Genomic DNA, 13,078 nt, shown 5'->3' on the forward strand with positions numbered 1-13,078 from the left:
TGTACATGTTCATGTCTTATTCACAGAATTAATTTCATTTTAAAAGCAAAACATGCTTACTTGGAACACTTAGATAAGAGATATAAACTTTTTTCTTTACTTTTAATATCATATTTCAGGTGAATCAGAAGACTGAAGCGAGACGTATACTCAGCTCAGTTCAAAAACTCTTCAGTACTAAACTTTGTAAGTTCCTGGCTACAGTGAGGTGGTAAGATTATTGGCAATTCTGGAAGAAGTATTGATGCACAGTTGCAACTACTGTATGTAATTGTATATTGTCTAGCTTCTAATCATAGTACTGTTTCCAGCAAAGCTATAAGTATTTAGTAATGTTGTTTGGTACTGGTGATGGTAATTAGGAAAACATAATGGTTTTCTCGAAAACTAGTCAACTTCAGTAACAGGTAATATCTCAAATGGCTTTTTAATTGTGGAACACAATGAGAAGGGGATAGATTTCTCTTTGGGAAACCTCTATTAGTGAACCCTTACTACTCTTTTAGATTGCACTGCTTTCCTGGGAAAAATACTCTTTAAGAATTTGTAAAATAAGATGTCACTGTGTAGAATTGATTTTTTAGGGGGCAGGGAGGGCTTGATAGGTGTGAAGAAATTACCTTAGGTGCCTAATGAAGCAATCACTAAATGTTGATAGTACCAGCACATACAGATAAAACAGATCAATTCATACTTTTTGTAAGCTGTTGTTTAGACTCCCTTCAGATGAAGAATTCACAGGGGCAGTTCTTAATTTAAATGTGAAAGCTTCCTACTTCAAGGAGGCTTTTGTATCATCCTTTGAATTGTAAAAGAGCCAGACATTTACTGATATCAATGACTTTATCACCCTGTTTCTCAGACTTGTGGTACATTCTTTGATGCTACTCCTTGTATTGATGTTCTGAACGATTCTGCAGTGCTAAAAGGAAAAAACCATAAATTTAAGTTTAATCTTCAAAATTTCCTCATTGGCGGGTGAGCACACACAGATTTTAACAGCTCACTTTGAAGAGTTATTTGATAGATGCTTTGCAGAATAGACATTTGATATTTAATGCTTATTACTGTTGTATATTGACATTTGCATAAGGAGTCCAAAACTTAATCTGGGTTTCCCTGGAATGCAAGACTCTCCCGTGCTTCACACAAGAGAATGGAAATAAACGTAGTTTGGGCCAAACATCAAAGCTAATAAAGTATGTGCCAAGATGTAAGAGAAACAACAAGAGAAAGAAAGATAAGATGCTACTTAAAATTAAGTACTTGCTCTGGTTTTGTGAAAGACTTAAAGGACAAAAAGAAATAAGGAGGAGATTTGTGATATAGGTAAAGTTCAAGAGTTTTTTTAACCTTTTTCCAGATCATTTCAGTTTTTTCTATGTGTGCCTCATAGCATCCTCCTCTTTATTGTGTGATGTTCCTGTATATTCCAAAATAAAGGCAACAGGAGATGTGATTCTCTGCTTATTTCACCTTAATTCCATGATTGCCAAATGAAGAAGCATTCCAAGTGCTGATTAGATCAGTCTCTTTCACCATTTGTGTTAGGTAAATCAACTTCAGAACTTTAAGTGCTCTCTCTCATCCTTTATATACAGTTAAATGTGGTTGTTAGCTTAGTATTTCCTTCTAGGAGGTTTAGGGAGTGGATTAAAAATTTGTATAAACTCCATCTTATTTCAGTTTCAGGCTTGCAAAAGGTAACAAGTGTGAGCCAGGAATTTTAGCCTATCAGAGTAGAGTCTCTTAGAGCAGAGGCTTTTCTGTGTTGTCATTCTGCATCTAGAATACCAAGTGAAATGAAAATGTGTTCTGTTTTTGAATAATCTAATCTCAGAGAAAAGTAGGAAAAAGGTTTTGGTGTTTATTCACTGTTTTTGTGGGACTTGTTATGTATTGTGTTTCTCCTAAGGCAGAGACGTGGGGATAGCAGATATATCGTCCATTTCAAAGACTAGCTTGAGTGCATGTAACTTCCTGATTTATTTGTTCAGATACATGCATATACATTTTTTTACAATATTGGCTAACATTCCCAGAAATGTACACTCAAACCAATGTCTTTAGAAATGTGAAACATCAATTTGGAGTCATAATTGAAGAGATTATAATCCAGACCACTGAGAGTAAATGTCAGACTGAGTACTCTCTTCAGATTCATCTGTGCAGGAATCATTTGAAAAACACTTGGCAGTATTGGGTTGACCAGTGTTTACTATCTGCGTAAATGACAAAGAGCTCTTTTTCTCTTAGATTTACAAAGAGGGGCAGTAGTGTTGAGGCTGGAGTATCAGAGTGGAATCTGCCTAATGGTTGTCTAGTAGGAAATGTGCAATAGCTGGGATGAGCAGGGGAATTTGAACTCCAATGGACTATGCAGTTGAGCGAGTGAATTCCAAAAAATCAGCAGTTAATTCATCCTGTGCTTGCTTGTGCCTTCCTAGATTCATCAAAAATGCAATCAGACTTCTGTGTTGCCCAGTTTCTCCTTCAATAGTATAACCCAATGAATGAGTCCAGGCTACACGTCCAGGATGTGAAAGATCTTTCTGGCATATACTGTGTTTGGGATTAATGTTTTGTCCAATTCCCAATCTTCTATTGTGTAAAAGGAGAGAGAGAATTAAGCTGTTTAATCTGAAATTGTGCATGAATAAATTATTTATGAAGCAGTGCTTAGCCTTCTTTGAAGCCATTATATTCTTTTTTGCTAAGCTGAAGTGGTGTTCATGACTTTTTCACAGACATGCCTGAAACTGTGGAGCAACCATGTAGATTTCTTTACATGTATTTTGGTGTAGCCTCTCTGGTCGTAGCTTTCAAGGTCACATAGTCAGTTTGCTAAGGCACTTATTCAACCTGTATGTGTTTCAGAATTCCACATTCTGCATTTGCCACTGTTTCTTCCCTTTTATGTATAACAATACAGACTCTGCTAACAGTGTCATTGTTCTGAGGCAAGAAAGAAGATACCAGCAGGAAGTTACTGCCTTTTAACTTCCTGTTTGCTCCTTCTAACTTCCTCCTTGAAACAGATTGGGATTATGTTTTGGGATGTATCTTTTCTTCTTAGCCAACTAATTTGGCACAAGCATCCATCAAGTGGTGTGAGGCATTTGAGACAGGATTGTGTTTGGAAGTGGATTGCCACTGAGTTTGGTTAACCTCTGAAGAGCGCTTGGGAAGGGTCGTAGTGAGGAAAGTTGAATTGCTATGGCATGCAGATAGATATGCACCCTTGTCTCCCATGTGCAAGTGCATTGGGAATCTTTGTCTTAAGTTTGGTAATGAAAGGAAAGAAGGCAGAGAGCTCTGTATACTTTAGAACTTCACTTTAAGAATGTTCTGGGATGCAGGAGGAAAGATACTTGAATGTGTCTGAAGGCAAAGCTAGAAAGAGGGAACACGTGTGTAAATTGTACTAAATTTTACATTCAGTGAATGTGAATTGAAGTTCTTAAGGATTCTTCCTTTAACATTAATAAGTTAGTAAGATTATCTTACAGATACAGACTCTGAATGCCAGTCTGTGTGTTACTTAGGCTTGTACAATGCATTAAAGTCCAGAGAAAGGATTGCCTCAGGTCAAATGTGTCTGAACATGTGTATCCATAAAACAGTTTTGGAAAGTCTCAAGGAAAAAAAGTGAAGTTTGTTTTACTTGAGTATTGCACAGCAACATTTCACTAAATCTGAATTTGTCATCCGAAAGCGGTGGAGATGATGTGGTTTAATCCAGGTGGCTATCCAAACTGACAGAAATTCCTTTTCACCTTTTTTGGGGAGGGAAAAATATCAGATTTTATTCAAGGTTATTTTTAATCCGTATTACTTCTAGCTGTGTCATACTTATTTATACTAATTTGACGTTAATTTGTAGAACCAATGGGAAAATGTATGATGTTAGATATGGACAAATTCAAGTGGTCCTAGACTTTGCAACAGAAGAAATTACTAAAATGGTTCTTTTTGCCCAAATTTGTAGCATGTAACCTACAGGCTCTACTTTTCTTTCTTCTCCATTACTTTCTTGGGAACATTTTTCATTCAGGATTGTGGGCAACTGCTAAACATAGGCTGAGGTATCATGAAGTATAGGGAAATCACAACAATGTGATAGAACAGTTTTGGGGAGCTGAGTGCGAAGGGTACATTTGGTAACACTGTGTGAGTCTGGCAGAGTTTAATATGTGTGGGTTTGGATGGTCTGGCATTGAGCCTACGTGTTGATACTGTGTGGATAATCATCTAAAGTGCCATCCTGTGATTGTGAATGTTCTATCACTATTAAAGAAAAGGGCAGATACAGCTCATGCCATCTTTGATAGAAAGTGTTGTCCTGTTCTACAGTACAACATTCTTGGTATGTAGTTTATTGTTCAGATGAGCAGTTTTCAGAGCAAGTTTTAAGTCTATGAGTGAATAGTAGTAGATGAATAATAAAGACAGTTGTATTAATTTTTTGATCATTAAAATACACAATTCCAACTGTAAGCAAATTAGGCACAATTAAAAAGAATGCAGCTGATTGCATGCTGAGTGTAGTGTTGCTACCCTGTAGTGTTGAGCTTAAGTGTCTGCCCATCCTGGTTGGATATGTTCTTGCTCCCTTATTTTTGAACCTTAATTATAACTATTCAGGATTTCTATTACAAGTACTGTTCCATGAAAGCATTGTAGAACTGTATTCATTATGTTCAAATTTTTGGGAATTATTTCCCACAGCAAAATCTCTAATGTTCTACTTCCTTCTCTAACGTTTAGAGTTATTTTCTTTTCACCCACTCTCCTGTATTTTTGCTGCAGTTGCTAAAGGTTACTTAGTTTAGCACAACCCTTCTGAGAATTTATTTGCTAAATTTAACAAGTTACTATTTGTGATATATCAGTCAATATGACTCCACTTTAGGATATTCTATTAAGATCAGCGTCTTACATGAAACTTAATTGCATATTTTTCTCCCTTTCAGCAAGCTACATTGAGCGACCTCAGCTGATTAGAGCAAAAGTGCCAATAGTGAAATTCAGGGATAAAGTCAGGCAAGTATTCTGTTCAACACAATTTTTTAAACTTTGATATGGGAAAGTACTCCATATATGTACTGTCCTAAGAAGTAATCCTGCTGTCATACCTGTTTATTTGTGTGGTGCCTTAGTTTTGTTGAGCTTTGTTCAGCTAGCTTGCAGTGGCAATCAGCTTACTTCCTTGATTGCCTGAAACACCTCTTATGGTTGAAATGCTGTTTGGTTTCTGTGATGTGAATTAGAAGCAGTACATCACATATTTCCATGAGTTATTTGTACATAGTGGAATCCAGTTGACAGATGGTTTATAACAGAAAAACAATGGCAGGAAGAAAACTGCTGTGAAAGTTAATTTTGCTTGTTATGCAAACGTAACTACTAAGCTACTTAAGGACTAATTCACAGTATTTACACTATACAAACAACGCTAAAATGAACTTTAGTTTATTGTGATGTTTTCTTGATTAAAAAGGTCTTGTTCATTTTAGAGAGTAAATTCTGTCTTCTAGGGAGATATTCTGTGTTTAAGAATATATTATTGCATGTTGTATTCACACTCTTAGGTAATAATTTTGTGGCCTTTGTTTAGAAGGGGGAAGTAATTAGAGAGAAGTGGATGTGTTATACGTTGTAGTATTCATTATATACCATTATAAAGACATGAGAGAATAAGAGGGATGTAGTAGGGCAGAGAATGATGTATTTTTTATTATGTTTGATGGAAGTATCTTATAGAGGAAAAAGTCATGCAAAGCACTGAAATATGTTAACAATCTGAGTAATGTTCAAATCTTCCTATGTTTATTGGCTTAGCTTTGTAGGATTGATATGTATCAGCTTCATATAGTAACATAGTTTCACTATTTTTGTAAATTGGAACAACTTTCTTCTATCTGTCTTACCCTCCTATATGCATCGAAAATTTTGCAACCCTGTATCTGTCTCATGAAAACAAATGAGCCCACTTCTCTGGCATCTCCTCTAAAAGCATATCCCTTTTTTTAATCACAATATGCCTTTATCAGAGCAGAAACCTTGCCATGGTAAAACTAAATCTGGTCATGTTTACAATTTGAACTAATCTGTATCATCCATTTAAACTTTTCTTTCATCTGAGATTATATAACACTTGTAGGGATTTTCACTTTATACTGTTTCCTTCATTTACGCCTAGTCCCATAGTTACTCTGTATAGTTGTCTACCTTTTAAAAATTTGAATATTTTTTTATCTAGTAACTTTCTCTTCTAACAGTACAGAAGGTTATTTTTCCCATGCTTTCTGAAAGTATTATACTTGCCAAGTTAAAATCTGGGTTCTATGACTTAGCTACATAGAGCAATGCTAGTCATTTCATGATATATGAAATGGTAAATTGTTTTTGCAAACATTGAATAAGTTGTGGGATTATAGCAGGAATTTTTTTTCCACTTTAAAATCAGAAAATAAACTTTAAAAAGAAACCTTAAGTATGAAAGTGATTGTATGAGAAGATTAAAGGCATTTATAATTCATACTACGGTCACTTTCAAAAAATAGTAAGTAATGATAATTATATGCCTTACAGACATGATTTAAAGAACTCTAAAGCAAAATATAATCTTCTTATACTAGAAGCTGCACATTATATTTTTGCAGAGTAAAAACCAGTGCTGTTTGCTGTCTGGTTTCCTGTGTTGCTTTTGTGGAAGAGAGGAGAAGCAGGGAATGACATGACTTTGGGTTGAGGTTTTTTTTGTATGGTGTTTGGTTTTGTTTATTTTCTGTCTTTACAGTTATCTTTTTCTTATATAACCTGTCTTCTCCACCCACGTGTTGTCATTTTATTTAAATATCTGTCTCTTTCTAATCACTTATCGTCTTCTGACTTTTGTAGGCTCATATATACACATACACCCACACTTGTTCATTTTTTCACAGAGGTCTTGAAAAATGCATTGGATATTCTGTACCCAGGGCACTAAGCTTTTTTTTACCAAAACTGGAAACTAAACATGACAAGCTTCCTGTGAAAACCAGTTTTCTTGATGCCCAGCTGCTGGGAGAAGATGGTAAAATTCCCTGGGTGGTATCTCTGTATCTGGAGATGCACATTCTGATGTGTTAATGGTCCATATATACCTGAAAATGACGTTGTTTAAGTTTGCCACTTACTTTGATTTGGTGAATAAGAAAACATTCAGTTTGTGTTTGTTCTCCTTTTTCATCTTTAAAGTTGTGGGGTTTTTAGCACTTAAAGAGTTACTATCTTACCTTTTTTTGGGTAGTCTTTCCTAGGAAAGAATTCCAATGCTGTCTCTGCTTCCCAACAAGCCTGTGGTTTGTTAACAAGATTTTTGTACTATAGAGAATACAAAAACTTCCTCTTCTGCTACATTTGATGTGCAGTTGACTCTTGTTCTCTCCTTTAGTGCTTTTAGTAGAACTTGAGCCCAACAGTGAAACCTTTTTCAGTTGCCATAACCTTACCAGCTATTAAATGTGCATAGTAAAGTACAAAATAACTGCAATAGAACTTGCTTCAGTTGGTGTCTGGTAAACAGTAGTCTTGTCAGTTTAGATTAACTGGAATTACAGATGCCACGTGACATATTTTTTTAATTGTATTTGCACATGCAATAATGTTCTTACAGGTGTTTATGCTTAAATTTGCAACTGTCAAGTGGTAGTTCAAGTTTGTTTATTTCCTGTACTGATGTGTACTATATTCTTAAAACATGTAAAAAGTCATGCTTGATGTTAATTCATGTTTAAAATTATGTAGTATTTTTGATGCAAATAATGTTTCATATAGCTAAAGGTGTAAAAAACTGCTTGTAGGCATCAAATTAATGTGTTTTACCCAGTTTAATGAATTTCAGGTCCATGTTCCCCTTATGTAAGAAAAGCTGAAGGAATATTTGGGCAAACATATAGTGACTGATACTTAGATATATAAAATAGAAATAGCTGTACTCCTTTGTCAACAGTAGGCTCTTCATGTTGCAAGTTAGTGTTGCTGTGGCTTATTGACCTTGAGTTTAATGTTGTTTCTTGAGTACTGTGAGTAGCTGTGCTCCATATGCAGTATGAAATTCAAACTTGGGGATGGGATGTGCTGTAAGTAAAGCTTGTTAGTGCTTGTTTGCCTTGTTCTTATTTTCTCTTAACAGAATTAAAGTTATCAAAACTATTTTATTGCAGAACATGCGGTGTTACCTCATACCTGTTTTTATTTCAAAGTCTTAATTATCTCTGACCATCATTAGACTCTCGCCTTTCAACCTCTTAATTCGTACTATATCATGTAGTGCAAGTCTAGTTGGGAGGAAGAGTCTAAATTTGGATCTACATGTATTCTTTGTGTAAAACAACAATTATATTTTTATAACAATGGAATTTCAGTCTGTAAGCAATTCAGGTACTATAAACAAAATTGTAGAAATGACAGCATTTAAAGCTCTGAAGAAGGTTTCTAGGGTTTTATATTAAAATTACATTTCTCCATATCTGTCACTAAGTAGGTAATAAACATTCAGAAACTGAATACCATGGTGCTTGATTTTTTTTTTTCTTCTTCCCAGTAGCTATGTGGAGTTCGACTTGAATGTAAACAATGTTGTAGGGATAAGAAATACATTCCTTTTGAGAACCTATGCATTCAGTAAGTTTTTGTTGTATTTTCTTATTTCTATAAATTTTTCTTTTTGAGTTTGTATTTTGGCATTGGTATACTATTAAAATTCAGTTTAATATATTATGTTAGTATATATATCATTACCTAGTTAGCTGCATTAGTTAGCTCTAAGTTCTTGTTGCTCATTCTAAATATTTGAGAAAACATATGAGGTATGTTTTTAATTGAATATTACAATATTCAGAAGATAACAAAAATTCTCCATATTAAGGTCCACATATCTACTATAAGGGCTACTTCAAGTATTCTGGAGATAATGAGGTCATTATACTAATGGCTATCTAGGGGTGTAATCTCTAATTTCTTTTATTTCCTTACAGCCACTGACAAGCTGTGTGGCTGATAGCTAGTTGTGTCTTTATGCTGTTAGAGTCTTTTCTTGGAAAATCCAAAATACTGCTTCAGTGTTTATACAAACTCCAAATCAAAACTGGCTTGTGTCTCCTCAGGAGTTTGCATATTAGGGAGAGACTGTGAAACAGACTTCTGAGAGGAAGGTAATATGAACAGCACTCTCAGTGCTGTACCAAAGTTTTCTCACTCAGCATCACTATGTCATTTGGCAGATAAGTACATAAAGAGTGTATCTCAAGCTATTTCTTCTAGGGCATTTGCATTTGTTCCTTTACCACATTCTTCAGTTCTTGCATAAAGGAATTCCTTTCTATTTAGGGTATGAATGTGTCAATAGAAGCTACCTTTACTAGTTAATTTTTACTAATATTTTAGTCAGAGTAGTTTGTGTTCCATATTCATGTTACTAGGAGAGTCTACAACTTGTCCTGGATCAGTTGGTTAACTGTGACTTCTTCATATGTCCAGGAAGATCTATGACTGGAGAAGGATCTCCTTCCAAGCTTAAAAAAATTAGGAAATAATCATTGTCATTCATGTCTATGGGTGAGGGGTCAGTTCACCAAGTCTAATGTGGATATATTTGTTTCTACCTTCTGCCACAGATTTCCCTTATTCCTTTCAGGAAATCACTGCAAGGCAGATGAGTCCAGATGGGAAAAGAGCGGTGGAAGGGGTCCTAGTATCCCACCTTGGTGCCCACTTTTGTAAGGCCAGCAAAATTAACTTCATGCCTCCTAATGAAGGATAAATACTGTTATTTTCTTGAGGTCAAGGAGTGAGTTAATAGCTAAGGGGGACTTATGATTGAAAATATCTCCTTGATGTGCTGGACCTTCCTAAATAGACAAACTATATCAAGCATACAGCTTGTCTGTTTTGTCTTCCTTGGATCAGAAAACCCTCAGGTGATGTAAGGCAAACAATACTAAATGGAAACTTTTATCAAACTGTCTCTTTTGCAGTCATATCAGCAAGGGTGGATAGCGTTAGAAGTGTTATCCTGGTCACTTAAGTGTGTGGTTGAAGGGTGTTACCCTGCATGGGAGAAAAAAAAGATCAAATTACCTCTAATGTGGAAGGTGTATTGGTCTCTCTGTTGCATTAGAATGAAGGAGATGCTCAGGCAAAAAGGGGACGTTAATCAACATAATGAAAAAGCCAAAACTCTGAAATATTTCTGTGGGTGTTTTTCTGTCTTTTTTGAAGTTAGCCTTTCTCTGTTGGTGCATGGGTGCTGTTGAAAACATCAGAGATGATGATGCGAGATGAGTGAAGCAGAACGTCCACAGAAAATGTAGGTAGATTAGGCAGACCTAGAAACTGAAGTCTGTGCTGTCGTGTTACCAGTGGTTTGCCAAAGGAGATGGGTCTGCAATTAAGTCATCAATTGTTTCTAGATATTTTTCAATTAGTGGAAGCTAGACTTTTTAACTTTGAGCAAATGACATTACTGAGCATTTCTTGAGGGGGTACCTTGTATCAGAGTATCAGAGAAAGTTTACTGGCCATATTGCACCCTGACTTTGTTATATACTAATTACAGGCATTAGCAGACAGAAAAACATATCTCAGAATGAGGTCAGCTGAAAAGAAATCTCTTCTATGACACACACACTAAAGAATCATGTTTGGAATTGGAGCTTATTTGCATTTTTCTCTCATGGAAAAATCCTATTTCAGTTAATGCATGTTCATATGGTGTTTGTAAAGTAATTCTTAGCATCTCACAGTTAGTGTGCTAATAGTTACATTTTTTTATTTCAACCACGGGTGAACAATGTTGGGAATAAGGTGACTGGTGCTAAGGAGTTTTGTTGTTTCCAAGAGATCTTCCAGATCTAGGATGTTGATTCTGAGAAGAAGAGTGGCATTTAGATGGGCATAGGTGCTGAAGCAACTGTTGTTGGATGTCTTTTGTCCTCCAGTCCTGCTGTGCAGAGTACAAGACCTTGCATAACGATGTCAGGTTATAAAAGATACTCCAGAACATACAAGTATTCAAGGCCGTTGTAAGGCACTTGACTGAGTTGATGATCTGCTTCCACATATCTGCAAATAATAAATTAAGTATGCTGCTAGGTCCCTAGAATTTTGTGGTGAGTGATACCTCCCTACAACAGATATAGTACCTTAATTAGAAGATATTAATATTCCCCAGAAATTTGGAAGATCATACCTAGAATATGACTATATTTATGTCATTCCTCATGAAATGAATATGTCTTGATTTAAAGAGGTGTTTTATGTAACATCTCATCTGCATAAAAAGCTATTGAGAAAAAGGCAAAATTAAAATTTATGTTTGTATGCATAGGTTACTGCCTTATGGATCCTGAGGTAAACTTAAGAATAAGGTCTGTGTCCTCCAACAAGGAGAATTCTTTTCCCTGCCCTCAATGAAAAAATAACTTAGGGTCTGTCCTGGCAGCAAGTTAATTCAGGGAAAATTAGTATAAGGAACTGCAGAGAGCTTTGAAGTCAAATGTGACACTGCTGTATTGACTGATCTATCCAGTTTTGTCTTACCTGCAAATTTCCTGACATACCCATTTATAATGATCTTATTACTCAAAAGACTCTTTTCAAATGCAAATACTTGGTTCTGATTTTTATAGGATGGATAGTAGTTGTAGAATAACTAAGTAAATTCTATAAAATGCTTCCGTAAGGTAACCTTAGAATACAAAAAATATGTTGATTAAGTAGGAACAAATGTTGAATAATTGCTGTATAGTTAAATATACTTTTTTGAGATGTACTTATTTTACTTGCAGTTGAGAATCGAGTTCGTCCATTAGTACTGGTTATTAAGAAGTGGGCAAGTTTTCATGAGATAAATGATGCCAGTCGTGGTACTTTAAGCAGCTACAGTCTTGTGCTGATGGTTTTGCACTATTTACAGAGTAAGTATTTTTTTCCATGTTGAAACTGCCTCTTTTAAATTCATATCTGTGTAGTTTTCCTGTTTAATAAAATCAAACACAGTAATCATCTTCCACAAGAAAGATTTGAAAGTAAGAATTTTGAAAGTAAGTAATTTTGAAAGATTTGAAGTGCATTTACTCTATTTCCTTAGTGCTGCATTTGTCTTTAACAAGTGGACCTCTTCTCTGGAAGCAGAGCTACTAGCTCAAAGGTTTAAAAAATTTAAATAAATGTACCTGCAGGACACTGTGTAACTATAAGCACTAGTTAACAAAAATGCATGAGGACAGTAGCTATAATCATGTGTGGCAGCTGGCATAGCTCTCTAGAGAAGGGGAAAAAAGGTTCAGATAATCCTTTTCATGCAAAACTGTGATCCGTCAGCTGTCTGGGGAGGATCAGAAGTCTACAAACCAAAGAGGAGCCTTTTACCTGTGATTCACCAGCCTCTTCTGCAGAAAAAAAACACCTGAGATGTGGGTCTGTACTTGTAACTAGCACCATCTCTTTAGGTTCTGATGTTTTATTCATGAAGATTTTAAAGGTGTTTTTTTTCCTGCTACACGCATGTAATTCTCCTGGAAGTAGCCATATCCTAGAACTTCTAAGAGTGTTTTTGTTCATGTTACTGGAGAGGGAACAAACCGAAGGCTTTCTTTTGCAGTAAATAGCGACCCTGTCTTCACTAGGCACATTTCTTTCCTGTATTACTTAATTAATTTCCACAGTCTTATATTCCTGTGGATGTCTTCATACACAAGTTTAGTGTGACTTCAGTTTATTTTATAGATACATCAGTATCTTGTACATGAACTTTCTTCCAGATAACAGGTCTAACTAACTTGTACAGTAAGAAAACGGAACTCATATGGCAAATGATAAGTGGTAGCTTTAGGAGAAAAGTCCATCCTCTTAGTAAAGCATGCGGGCCCAGATACAATATCTTGATTGCCTGTATTGCTTAGATTTTGTTGCCTTTTGTTTTAGTGGGGCAGAGGACTGGAAATTATCCAAAATATTGCAGAACTATGAGCTCTTGCGTATTTCTAAACACTCGCAAATAAAATAAAAATATTATTAAAGAAGCTGTGAT

The 13,078-nt window shown here is 35.5% G+C and overlaps 1 protein-coding gene across 2 annotated transcripts in view; it reads left to right on the forward strand.

The window, feature by feature from the left end:
• TENT2 (terminal nucleotidyltransferase 2) overlaps nt 1-13,078 on the forward strand; it is a 51,773-nt gene that overhangs the window by 6,219 nt on the left and 32,476 nt on the right. The window contains exons 7-10 of one of the 2 annotated variants that reach the window (XM_051788104.1): nt 120-186; nt 4,974-5,043; nt 8,591-8,670; nt 11,835-11,963. In XM_051788104.1, coding sequence (XP_051644064.1) covers nt 120-186; nt 4,974-5,043; nt 8,591-8,670; nt 11,835-11,963 — 346 coding nt within the window. The remainder of the gene's footprint in view (nt 1-119; nt 187-4,973; nt 5,044-8,590; nt 8,671-11,834; nt 11,964-13,078) is intronic. The other variant, XM_051788105.1, reaches the window with a different exon arrangement.

This window comes from Manacus candei, unplaced genomic scaffold (genome assembly GCF_025592945.1).
Source record: "Manacus candei isolate 608988 ecotype Guabito, Panama unplaced genomic scaffold, ASM2559294v1 h1tg000024l, whole genome shotgun sequence".
NCBI classification, from domain to species: domain Eukaryota; kingdom Metazoa; phylum Chordata; class Aves; order Passeriformes; family Pipridae; genus Manacus; species Manacus candei.